The sequence below is a fragment of the Nelumbo nucifera genome, chromosome 2 (assembly GCF_055504915.1).
Source record: "Nelumbo nucifera cultivar China Antique chromosome 2, China Antique-T2T, whole genome shotgun sequence".
Lineage (NCBI taxonomy): Eukaryota > Viridiplantae > Streptophyta > Magnoliopsida > Proteales > Nelumbonaceae > Nelumbo > Nelumbo nucifera.
In genome coordinates this window covers 2,892,013-2,905,621 of record NC_142650.1, presented here as the reverse complement: position 1 = coordinate 2,905,621, position 13,609 = coordinate 2,892,013, and the positions used below count along the sequence as shown (strand labels likewise).

The 13,609-nt window shown below is 38.4% G+C and overlaps 1 protein-coding gene across 1 annotated transcript; it reads left to right on the top strand.

The window, feature by feature from the left end:
* The first annotated feature begins 9,272 nt into the window (after positions 1-9,272).
* On the top strand, positions 9,273-11,007 carry LOC104594562 (dof zinc finger protein DOF3.6). Its single transcript, XM_010254898.3, has 2 exons — positions 9,273-9,493; positions 9,621-11,007. Exons 1-2 carry the CDS (start codon positions 9,449-9,451, stop codon positions 10,560-10,562), a joined length of 987 nt encoding a protein of 328 aa, XP_010253200.1. The 5' UTR covers positions 9,273-9,448; the 3' UTR covers positions 10,563-11,007.
* Positions 11,008-13,609: the final 2,602 nt, after the last annotated feature.

Sequence of the window (13,609 nt, the reverse complement as noted above, 5' to 3'; positions counted from 1 at the left end):
AAAACATCAGAATAGAGGAGGACATAGCTCGCCTTGTCCCAAACCTACAACAAAACTCTCCTTTTTCACACTCATTCCCCAAAGCTACAACAATAAAAAAAAAAAGATTACACATTAACAAACCTGATCCTAGGGTGAAGTCTTCTGCCAATAAAGTCTTAAGGTAGAATCTAAATCAGTAAATTGATAATTACTGAAAACCGCACTATCAATTCCAAGATTTGCTAACTAATCGACTACTTTCTTGGCTTCTTTGATGATTGATATGTGATCCATAAATTATAAATGGATTGAATTTGAATTGCCTTGGTGGAATTGGACTAAAGTTAAAACAAAAGGGTACCGTTTAGAGTTACAGATCAGCATAGTCATTCATTAAGGCTGTGTTTGATTGCAGTACAATTTTATTTGCACTAGTATAAGTGTACGGGAGGGCAAATAAAAAAAATACAAATTCTTATTTAATTTTATTTTATTCTACTTCATGTCTTAATTTACTTTATTAGTATTGCAATCAAACAAAATAAGCTAAAACTTGAAATAAGAAATAGGTCAGAATTTACACTCGAATCATTTGCACTGTCATAGTTTTGTATCAGTATAAATTTATTTGCATTGCTACCAGATGCAACATTAAAAACTATTAATGTTCGTTTCATATCGAGGGAAAGTTTATTTTCCTGGATACATCTCCTAGGTGGGTTAATAATTTTCCTACATAGGGGAAATTGTTAATACTTAAATGGAACAAAAATACTATTTTTAATAATAAATTTTTATGACTAAAATGGTCATTGACTTATTTATATGAAAAATAAAGGAACATTAAATCTTTCCTGAAAAACTTATCTGAATAAATAACTTACCAACAGAACGCAATGACGACATAGGATTCATGCAACGACCAAACTAATATTTACTTGTTGGTGGGACAAGACTTGGATGATGATGATGATGCCGTATGATACGCCCAATACCTAGCACAGGCGCCAATCTGATAGTAACATAGTCGATCTTTTGATTGATATGTTACTGGTATTTTCTTGCTATTTGGTGAGTGCGACTGTGGTCCAACTGAAATGGGTTTGGCTTGCCCATTTATGGGCTCAGTCTCACTTATCTAATCGATTATTTTACATGAATAATTACGTATGCGAAAGGAAAGTGATAGAGAAGTGTATCTCGCGATATGTGGCAAGCGGGAGAGCCACAAATGAGGAGTCCATTAGTTTCATTATTTACATAGAATTTTCCAACCCAAGAAAGTATCCATTCTACGTGGTAGCCCTGACCGATAGTGGGAATAGTTTTCTGGCAAAGGCAAAGGTCTGTGTTTGGGTTGAAAAGTGGTCAATCCCAATCTGACTCGACTTGAAACAACCCCCAAGTCCCCAACTGTGAAGTGGCATGCATGCTCGATCGTCGTTTCAATTTGTAAAAATAGTTACAGAATGAATAATTGCAAAATGTGTTGCAGTTGCAGTACTGCTCAGCCCAACGCTCCAAGCAAGAGACCGACCCTGAGCGTAAACTGAGTAGCGGGATGAATTGGGCAGGTTGGTCATCGACAATTATATTGCCACCTGTCAAGTTATATATATATTCTGAAATGCAGTAATCACTGTGTGAGAGACAATGTACCCTCGTGCACGGTGCGTCCAAATCAAAACCCGGTACAGGCTCGACATTTGGTGAACAAATAAATAAAAGAAAGCTAAGTGCATTGTTCAAGGCCTTGCCTTTTTGGAATGCATGATTGATATGCCCGGTCGAGACTCTGAAAAAGGAAAGAAATTAAAAAAGATCTTGCTCCATTATTCATGGCGAGTGGCGACCCCACTAATCTCCCTCAAATTAATTCTGTACAATGTGGAAATCAGTGTTAAAATCTCTCGAAACAATTCTCCAGAAGCCTCTTATAATTCTTTAATGATGCAGCTGCTGCTTTGATTTCTTTACCACATGCTGTTACATTCTGTATACACCAGCTGCTGCGTACAAATAAACGAAGGTAAAGGTAAGGTACGCAAATGAATCTTTGTTTCTTTCATCGATAAAGAACCAATTGCCTTGTCACATGGACATGGCTGCTTTGTAGAGACGTATTCGTGTAGAAATTACAGTCAAATGTAGGAAGGTCGTAGAACTTTGATCGATGGCGCTACTCTCTACATTCTACTCGATATAAGTGAAAGTACCTCATATAATACATATATACACTTCTGCGCACAGGCTTTTTCATGAAGGAAACGTCTTACTAGGGTTAAGAGGTTAAGATAAAAGTAACCAAAACAAGGTGTTTGTTGCAGTTGGGATTTGGACCACATTGTCCTTGGCTTTGAATGAATGGGACAGCCTCCTGAACCCTTCTCCAACTTTTCAGGCTTTTTAAGTTAGAAGTTACAAATGGTGGTTTTCCAACAAAGGTTCCATAAATATTATCTATATTTCAGAAGAATCCAAAGTTAAAAAACTCCACTTTCCTAGCTACAGCCTACAGATTGGTAATTTAATTATGTGCAATCTCCTCTTCTTCCTCTTCTTCTTCATCTTTCTTTCTTTCTTTCTTTCTTTTTTTTTTTCTTTTTTTTTTTTGGTTTTGGTTGATAAGAAAAGCATCCATCTAGCCATATATCCAAGTTAAATTTGGATAGTTATGTTTCATACTTTTGGTTGCCTTGCCAATTATTTTGTCGGCAAGTTTTAAGACAAGCAAAGAAGCCTAAAAATTCGATTCGATCAATTTGAACATCTTTTGGATTGAAACATTAATACTGATCGGTGACTCTTGCTCATTAGGTTGTTACATTGGGTTAGTTTATTAGGTCCCCAGTCCCAACCAACTCAAGTTGTCGCAGAGCGAGTATTGGTCTCCAGTATAGTTGATTGGACTTTGGACTTGACCCAGCTGAATTTTCAGTTATTAGTTTTGCTGTGGTTTGATTATTATTGAATTCATGGACTTCATCTTTGATTGATAGTCCCTAACTACCAAAGCTTCAGTAGATGATTCAAACTGGGGCAAATCTTAGAATAACGACAACAGCGGCCAACTTGTTCCCCCCTTTGTTTAATTAATTATTATTTTTTGTTAAAAAGAAAAGATGACCATAGATCATCATCAGATTTATATACCTTGTGGCCAGTTTTGTCCATCTCACACCGAATAGCATTACAAATGATTTTCCTACATACTAATTTTCGTAAACATTAATGACTTTTTTTTTTCTTAGGGGGTTGGTTTTATGCTTGCCATTCCTGAATTGAAATTGGTCAAAATCCAAAATACCCCTTATTTGAGGTTTTAGGAGCCTGTCGATACAATATGATGTATTCAATACAAAGCTTATTGTATCGATATTTTAAATTTGACACATGGAGATCAATATATTAGCAATCAGAGTGACAAGGAAGCATCTTTTGCATGCGTCATAATATTGTAAAAACCTTGGGTGGACGAGACACCCTCTTTTGACCACATGGAGGGATTATGTGGCCAATCCAGACTCCCAACCAGAGGCAATTCTTTGGATTGGTGTGTTGGGTGTCACATCCTCACTAGCATTATATTCCATATATAATGCAGTGGGCTTTTTTCCTAATGTAAGTTGTAACATCAGCAGTGCATCAACCTTTCAAGTAGTAAGTAGTTCTGGGATTGTGTTGGAAAATCACATATGTACATAAAAAAAGAAGCTAGTTTTGTTGCCACATGGTGGGGTCTGTTAGTTTCACCACAGCTTACCACATGAGGAGACATGATAACGTGATACTGAAAACAAATAGGAGTACATTTGGGCTACCAGTGAGGCTGTCATATATGAGAGCCATGGATCATCTAAATCCCTTTGGACATGACCGCTATTGCATCAATACGGCAAAAGCTCATGTGAACAAATTTCTTCTTTGTGTCAGCAGTTGTAGTCCCTAGCGGGTCCAAGCATTTAGCAAAATTAATAGCAACAGAAATTTAATTAGCAAAATCAGGAAAAAGAGCAACACGTAATAATCTTACTCTTTCTTCATGTTCCAGGTGAGCCAATAATCATCTGCCACATGGCAAACTTGGTCACAATTTTTTGCACACATGTTACAAGAACGGTGGTCCTACTTGCTTTATAAATGGAGATATAGTCAATACACAATACAAGATGTTAAATTCAAATAATTTTAAAAGAAAATATATATTTTTTTTATATAAAGGATTGTATTCAAACAGAAACCAACACAATGCAAGATGTTAACACAAGACAACGCAACAACAGACACCCAACAACACAGCAAGAAACACACAACACTAACCGACTGAAAATAAGGGGGGATTTCTTTAGATGTTGCTTTTCTTTGGGTACTCTTAGATGTTGGTTAAATAAATATAACAATGTTAAAACTTATGTTTAGGAAATCCCTGTATAACTAACAGAAGGAAAAATATGATGATTCAATGGGTTGTTATTCCCTAGCCCCTAGGAGTGCAAATGTAGTCGGACTACCTTTGCTCGGCATTAGTTTGCCATGATTCGGTGAAGCTAGGTGTCGGGTTAATTTGGCTTTACTATGCCCTAAAATCTGCAACTCTACAAGGCTGTCACTTGAAGTTATGAAACCCATAGATTAAATAAATTTAAAAAAATTAAGACCAAATTAATGTTCATTCAATAAATCAGTTATTGTTTTTTAATTGAAAAAGTCTTTATTGAACATTTGAATAATAAAAGAAAAAGACAAGAGGTGGTGCGTTTTTGGTTGCAGTACAGTTTTATTTGTACTATTACAAATGCATGAGAGTGCAAATGAATAGAATGCAAATTCTGATTTAATTTTATTTTGGGTTTTACTTTATTCTACTTCAGGTTACTTTATTTATATCACAATTAAATAATATAAAGTAAAAATAAATCAGAATTTACATCCAAATCATTTGCACCACCATAATTTTGCATTAGTTGCACTGCAACCAATCACAGCAGGCTCAGTTTGAAAGGAGTATAAATAAAAATATGTGCAGTACAAATACATATATAAAATAACACAAAATACAAGGATTTGCACCCCACATATTTATATTTGTACTCTTTTCAAACTGAGCACTATTTGTTCTTGACGATCTCCAAACAACCTTATATTTCTATTCACTATCTCTTGAACCTCCTTAGACTTACGATTCTTAGCTTTTTCCTTTTTCCACTGTACCCTTTCTTGATTGTAAATAATAAATCAATTATTTACAACACATGCATTACAAAAACAACTTAATAAACTTAGGTTCTGCTTACCTGCTTTAGCTCATTTGCTTGAGCTCATGAGTGGATTGAGCTAAGTTGGCTCATTGAGGGCCTGTATGGGAGGGCTGAGCTAAACAATCAGCTGCATTGAAATATTCCTGATAAACTATCTAAAGAGGCTGAAGCGAACAGCTCAAAAAATGACTAACAGCTGATTTGGGCTCTCTGGATTTTTAACCAAACATACCTTAAAGGCTTCTTTGTAGGGCCTTTCTCAGAAAGCTAGAAACTTGCCGCACTTCAATCCACCCGAACGAGATTAGATCTCTTGAAAGCAAAAACTCTGAAAACACAAGCATCTAATGACACATTGGGAACATCTCCCCAAAACTTAACATACATGTATAGGAGATATTCTTGATGTATGACTGGTTCTCAGAGTTTTGCTTTCGGTAAATCCGGGGTCCCCCCAAGCAGGCACTGAACAGGCCAGATTTCCCATGTTGAGCAGAGATTAGACTTTGATACACATCCACACATTATGATAATCCTATAAATTGAGCTCAGACATGCTAATCCAAAATTGGAGATTGTATTGAGTCATTTAACTCTATGAACAAGAATAATTTGTTGACTACCATAACCTTAATTTGCTCTTTCATTTATGTTTCCAATTGTTGGCCAAATTGAGGAAAACTTGTTGTCTTCCAGGTCTTCTTTTTCTTTCATTTTCTTTGCAATCAAGAAAATAAAAAAATAAAATAAAATAAAACGTATAACCAGAACAATGGCTATAAACAAGATTAGCAAAAGCTATTCCAAACCAACTATACCAGTTTAGTTATGGGCCCTGGTTGGAGTAGCTATGTGCGCTATATTCCTAGTGTTTTTTTTTTTTGTCCATACGCCATTATGAATTTCATTTCTTTCCAATATATATGATGAACATGGCAAATAGACTCCAAAACTTGATTTAATATCAGCCTTAGATTTTATGCCACATATTAAGGTGAAAAATTATTGCCACCTGATCAAAGAGGGGACATATATGCTGACAGCGTTAAACCTGCCACGTGTAAAGAAAAGTAGTATCATGTATAAACATGCATGACAGGCTAGGCTGTTTTGTCTAATAATAGTGATATAATAATACAATGTGTAGGGAAAGAAAGGTGAGAGGGTGGGCTTCTGCTTTTTCACCGACCCTTTTATATATATTCCGTAGGGAGGCTCATCCATAGGAACTTGTTGGGGGCCCATCCAGGATCTGACCTCTGGTACATGGCCAAGTCGAGAATTTCCGACCACGAGCATCTGATGACGACTGCTCTCTCTCGCCACATCTGACGGTTTGGGGTCCGTGAGCACACTTTCCCCCCCCTCGGTCCTCGCCCTACCCCCACAACTATCGCCGTCGCGGATGGTACCGAGATTTCCGCCCGATGAATCTCTACTACGCTCCCAGTCCCAGCCCACACCACGACTGTTTCCCTTTGGTCTTATGTCTTGACACTGGAATACTAGAATGAAAAAGACTGAAATAATCTTTAGGGTCTGTTTGGTTGTCGAGAAATAGTGGAATGAAAAGGGATGGGATGGGATGAGAAAGGAAAATTTTATTTTCTCATTTTTGGTCACTATGTTTGTTTGTTGAGATCCACTATCCTATAGAATCTGCTTTCAGCGTTTGATTGATGAGATTTGGCAGATCAAAGAGCAGATTTGCAAGAGAAGTTTATGTTGTTAGGACAAATAAATCATGAAAAAAATTAAATTCATATTAGATCTGTAACAAAACACTTTCGATTTAGTAGATCTATACAATGAACAGGGGTTTATAGCAACAAAAAAAAGGGTTTTAGATTTGATAACCCAATAGCAAAAGGTTAGCAAATGGAGAAGATATGAGAAGAAGATGAGGATAAAAACGGACTTTTGTAGAAGATGAGGATGAGAACTCTAGTCTCCAAAGACGAACCCATGCTCTTTGTCCGCTAAGCACCTGAAACACATGGAAGAAAAAATGTTCTTGATAAAAAATGCAAAAAAAAAAAAAATGTAAATGACGTCTGAAATAGAATCCTGTCTCCTTGCCGTCTGAGAAGACGAAGACAAGGTTACCTTCGCTAGAGAAGACGAAGACAATATCCTATCTCCTTGTCGTCGGAGATATTATATTGAAATTGATGGAGGAAGACAAGGGTGTTTTTGGTGAAATAAAACATCAAATAGCATGAAAGGGGATGTAAGTACTTAAAGCAGGCCATAAACCTTACCGAAGATGAAAGATAAGGTGGTATGAGTTCGGGCCATTGTAGAGGTGGGAGATGAGAACAATCCACCCTCAACAAAATTTTCTCACACTCGTTGCATAACTTTCGTTTCTTATTGGGGTCACGCCTATTTGGTAAGATCCCGCATCCCTTATTTTGGGAATACTAATCCCAAATTTGTCTATTATTACGAAATTTCATCCTCTTGGTGAAATATGGATATGGACCAGAGAGTCTTCTTCTATATACAAATCCAAAGCTGCATAGGTATTAAAGTCTTCCATCCATTAGAAGATTCAATTTCTTGATCTCGATTGCACCTGTGAGACAGAGATCATCAGGGTCAACCGTTTCAGCGGCTCTAAATAAGCCCGAACCACTATCAAATATCAATACTGTTAAGAATATTTCTCTTTGTTATTGTATTTTCTCCCTAGCTACTGCTTTTTATTCAAGTGAAATAAGTAACAAATCTACAAGTGATGATCACACGTAGACCTGTTCATGGGCCCGGTAGCCCGATGGCCCGGCCTGCACCCCGGTCGGGCTTGGTCATGTAATTAGGCCCGTGGGCCTGACCTCGGGCCTAGTACAATAAGTCCGACTGTGTTTCGGGCCGGGCTTGGGATTTGTCAAAAAAGTCCGGCCTGGCCTGATTCAGCATTATATATTTTATAAAATACATAATGTATATTATATATTATATAAAATATATAAATAATATAATATTTATTAAAATATATATTTATAATTTAATATATACATTTTTTATTTTTTTCTTTATAATTTCTCTCTCTATTCAATTACTTCAGCAGTAGTAACAGCATGTGGGTTAAATTTCGGGCAAGGGCCCAAGCCCAGGCTTCGGGCTTTTTATAAGGGCCGGGCTCAAGCCCAAATTGTAGGCCCAATGATCGGACCAGGTTTGGACTCGGACCTTAAAAAAATCTGTTAATACAGAATGAAAATCCGACCCAAGCCCAGCCCAGCCCGGCCTACACACGGTAAGTCTAGATAAAACATGTGTGATCCATCGGCCCCCACTAGCTGATAAAAAATTAATTAGTTCTCGCTGATCAACACACTACTAGCGATCATACATTCTCTTCAGCTAGCGCGAGCCAGCTTTCAAATGCATGATCGTTCACTCGTAGCAAAAGCAGTTTTCAGAATAATTTGATTTTAATTGATCGCAGAAGGTGATGATCACTATCTCCTCCTAGCGCTTTGGTTTACGATTCCAACACCCAATTTTCAGCCGGTTTTGTTAGTGTTATGTCGGATTAAATAAACTATGGTATTCTCCAACCAACATCAACGTATATTGAGAAAAATCTGTTTTATACATAAATACAGGATTGGGTTCGCTGAGTTTGGTGCAGCACAGCACAGTCGTCATAAAACATCGAATAGGATAGAGTACAGTGTGGTCGAGGGTGATTTAGTAATTATGTATCTGAATTACCAGATCATCAATTCAAATTTCCCTAAAAATATCAGCCGGAAACTGACCGGAGAAAAATAAAGGTACATTCGATCGTGACTCTTCCACACCACCAAGCTTACCTTTTTCTTTTTCTAACCAATTATTTTCTATTTTATTTATTAATATAAATGTTATCTTAGGGTTTCATCTCTCTCTCATCCAACTTTACATGCATGGGAGCCTCAAACTCTTTTTTTTTTCCTCGCGAGTACTGCACCATAGCATCACAAAGCTTACAGGTTAAGAAACTTCCCATCCTCAAAACCCTAAAAAATAATAAAACAAAAAGAGAGAGAGGAGAGAGAGTGAGAGCAATAACAAAATAAATAAAAGCCCCCCTTTATCTTTCCTTCTCCTTCCCTTTCTTTCTCTCTCTTCTCTCTCTGCAACTCTCTCGTTGATGTGATTCTCCACCATATCTCCAAAAACTCATCAACCTTTACAAAAGAGAAAGATCAAAAACCATGGTTTTTTCTTCGGTTCCGCTCTATCCACCCAACTGGCAGCAGGTAAGGTTTCTTCAATTTCTTTCCATAGCTTCTTCGCCAAAAAAGCATTTTTAAAGATATATTCCTACCCTTTTGTTAGCTCTTGTTGAATATACCAGATTTGTTTTTTTGCTTTTGTGTTTTACAGCAACAAAATCATCAATCTGGAAATAGCACCGAGAATCCCCAGCTTCCGCCACCACCGCCGCCTCCGGCAGGTGGTGGCTCAGGCTCAATTAGGCCTGGTTCGATGGCTGATCGTGCCCGTCTGGCCAAGCTGCCACAGCCGGAGGCATCCCTGAAGTGCCCACGATGTGAATCGACCAATACAAAGTTTTGTTACTTCAACAATTACAGCCTCTCACAGCCTCGCCACTTCTGCAAAACCTGTCGACGATACTGGACAAGAGGAGGTGCGCTGAGAAATGTTCCTGTGGGCGGGGGTTGCAGGAGGAACAAGAGAAGCAAGGGTAGCAGCTCAAAATCACCGGTCACTGGTGAACGTCAGACTGGTGCTGGTTCAACAGGTGCAATCTCAACAAATAGCTGCACCACTGATATGATAGGCCATATACCACCACCCCCGCCACCACAATTACCGTTTATGACCTCTTTACATCATCTTACTGACTACACTGCGGCCGACATCGGCTTAAACTTTGGAGGAATCCAGCCACCAATGGCGGCAACAGGGGGCGGTGGTGGGACCGACATGGATTTCCAGATAGGAAGTAATTCAGGTGCTGGCAGCTCCATGTTATCATCTGGAGGTGCCGAGCAATGGAGGTTGCCGCAAGTGCATCAATTCCCTTTTCTAACTGGTTTGGAGCCACATGCGGGGTTATATCCATTCGAAGGAGAAGGTGTTGAGCCATCCGCATATGGTGGAGTCGTCTCTCACTCCCAGGTTCGGACTAAGCCGTCGGGTTCTGGTGTTACTCAACTAGCTTCAGTGAAAATGGAGGAAAATCATGGGTTGAATTTATCAAGGCAGTTTTTGGGTATTCCAGGAAATGATCAGTACTTGGGCGGAAATGCATGGACAGATCTCTCCGGTTTCAATTCTTCTTCCACCGGCCATCTCTTATAATTCCAATCCCTTTCGATCTCCAAAAATCTTGCCTCGTTTTTCTTTCTCCATTAGTTAGTACAACATCAACTAAAGAAAATCAGACTTGAAGAGAAAAGTTCCATTCGATCACCTTATTAACTTGGTTGTTCCAACATCAAAAATCCAAGATGGTTGAAGAGCAAAAAGAAGGAAAAAAAAAGGATCCAGGAAGGAACCTGTCTCTTCATGATCTACTGAAGAACCTAGAAATGGTAGACTTTCTTTTTTTTTTTTTTAATTTATTTGCTTTTGTTTATTTTTTTGTGTATTCTATTGGCATGTTTACAGGAGTTGGTGAATGAGTTCAGGGTTTTTGATATCTGACATGAAGGGCTAGTTGTTAGAATTGATCAAAGCACTGTAATGAGAGATTTCTGTTGAAGTTCTTTTTGTGATAAATCTATCTCAGTCCTCTTCTTCTCTACATTAGCATTACTTGCATGAAGTTGACAAAATTCATTAACATTGATCTCGGCGTACTTGCATAACTAACCCCACTCATCTCCAACCCTCATGGATGAAACTACTGATAAATTTAGCATTTAGAGGCTGTAAAAGAAAACCCAGGGTTCATGTGATTGAAGAGGCTTCAATTATGTATGAGCTAAAATTTGTCCAGTCATTTCTGTTGTCAACTGTTATATGCTCAGTTGCAAAGTCTACACTTTCAGTTGCCAGTGATTTGTGTGACTTCTCATCACGAAAACTAGAATCATGGAGAGTTTGTTTCTCTCGTCAGACCAAGTCGAATGGCTACAAAATCTCAAATATTACAGTCTCCTGAAGGTTGTAGCAGAGCTCCTACAGTCCTACTGTAGTGGTCAATTGACTGGTCAATGTTCCTACTGACTACTACACTGATTAGTCATATATACAATGAAAGACCTCTCTCTCTCTCTCTCTCTCTCTCCCCCTGTGTGTGTGTGTGTCATGCTCAACCATTTTTTTGGGTTCTAATGGCTCAACATCTGGCGTCTTAGACGAGTACATGCATGCTTGTAAGGGGGGAAGGGAAAAAAAATGATCTCAGGCGAATTCGAATTCCATGGGTATATCCATTGATCAGAAGACCGGTTAGTTATCGTTTCATCTGTGGAAGAAACCGTTTTCCCCATTGCATGCAAGTTTGTGCATAGGCATGTACGTAGTATGTTGCAGCATTGCACGCGTCCGCGCCCAATAGAGATTTAATGATTTCGTAATAATAACAAGCTTCCAAAACTGCAATGATAATATTTGACGTACATATTTGGGTTTTTTTTTTTGTTGTTTTTGTTTTTATTGGGAGAACAGAAAATGTACTGGATAGAAAATTAATCATTTAAAATGTTTGTTGTTTCTGGAGAGTTGAGATGTGAGATCTTGCGAACTGAGTTACAGATGCTGGATAGAGAAATGCGAGTAACATCCCAGAATTTAAAAAACGCCAAAATCCCACTCAAATCCATGCAATCAGAAAATCAGAAGGCGGCCGCGTTCGAGCAAGAAGAATTCTTGGATTTCGTTGGGAGAAGAATAACCTAAGATACCGGAGAGTCAAAAGAATATAGCCATAGCAGCGGAGAAGAATAACTGAAAGTCTGACTTGACTCCCTCGTTTTTTACTTCCATGTAGTTCATCTTTGATTCATCAATTCATGTTTCCATGGCGAGGCGATTATCAGATGGGATGGGAGCACTCACAGTCACAGGAAGGAACACAGTCCGTGTGGACCCCCGGCCACGGTGTTTCTCCCACGTTGGCTCCAAAATTAATAAAATGGAAAATAATCAACTTTTCTGGACAATATATCATAATAAACAATGTGGGGCTCACGGAACTTTTCCCATGTGTGTTCTCCGATTCGATCATCAGTCACCCATCATTTTAATTTGGGTTTCAGATAATAATCTAATTATTTCAAATATCGATTAATCAGTTTGAATTTGAAGTGAGCCGCTCCCATTCCCATGTAAGTAAAAATGTGTATCTGGCTTCAATGACTACACGCGTTTTATTTGCTAGAAGTTGGTAGTTGTATACTATAATAATCCACTTCATCTGGTCGTCTGGAAATTAAAGAAAGGAATCTGGGTTGGGATTTGCTTTTGCAAGGACCAAGGCTGCTGCTTAGTGAGAACGAATAAAGCGAAGCAATCCAAACACAATAAACGAGCCGTCAAAAAAGCAAACACCTCCTCACACACACACACTCTCTCTCTCTTGGTTATTGTCACTGAAACAGTCATGGAGGCTCGTTTGTTGGTTGGTCGGTCGGTCGTTCGTATACCAGTGTACAGTAGATGGTACTGTTAATCTGATGTAGAGATCCTAAAACTGTCGTCGATGTATCCATCTCTTGCAATTGCGGAGGAAAGAAAGGAAAAGAAACAAGTCATAACAGGAGGGGGAAAAGAAAAAGAAAGTAGAATTGTTATTGTTGTGCGTGGTTGTACGAAGAAGAAGAGCAGTCGAAGGAGGGCTCGGAAATCCAAGCCCAAGTGTATGTACATGTTGATGCCCACATGGATAGGCGTGAGATGTTCTCTCTGTTTCCACGGCAGCTTTCGCTTTTGAGACGTCCTTGCTCAGTTGCTCTCTCTCTCTCTCTCTCTCATTCACATACACACATACAACCAAAACCCAAAAATCAAAATTAGGCCAGGAAGATGCAAGGAAAGATAGAGAGACCCAGATTCCATGCCCTTCCTGTGAGTTCTGAGACATCACATTCTCCCACATGTGCTCAATCATATAAATGTGGCAGATTCTCAGGCATTTCTTGGAATCTGATTAGAATGGATATTTGAGATAACCAGTTAGATATGCACGCACCTCAACATTCACTCGGCCTAACTAACCTGTGCTTCATTTCATTGTTATATATCTTAGCTTTTATACATTTCTATATCTAATGTCTAACATACTTTCTATGTCTAGCTGTTCTGCCCATTAATAACTTAATCGTTATATATCTAACATAAAGAATTAAAGAGTAAAAGAATATATTGTTGCTTTGTACAGGCAGCTAGCGATCATCCCAAAT

Excerpts from the sequence above, each read along its gene's own strand:
- LOC104594562 (XM_010254898.3), top strand. The coding sequence starts at position 9,449 with ATGGTTTTTTCTTCGGTTCCGCTCTATCCACCCAACTGGCAGCAG. Across the intron at positions 9,494-9,620 it reads ATCCACCCAACTGGCAGCAG|CAACAAAATCATCAATCTGG; the intron begins GTAAGGTTTCTT and ends TGTGTTTTACAG.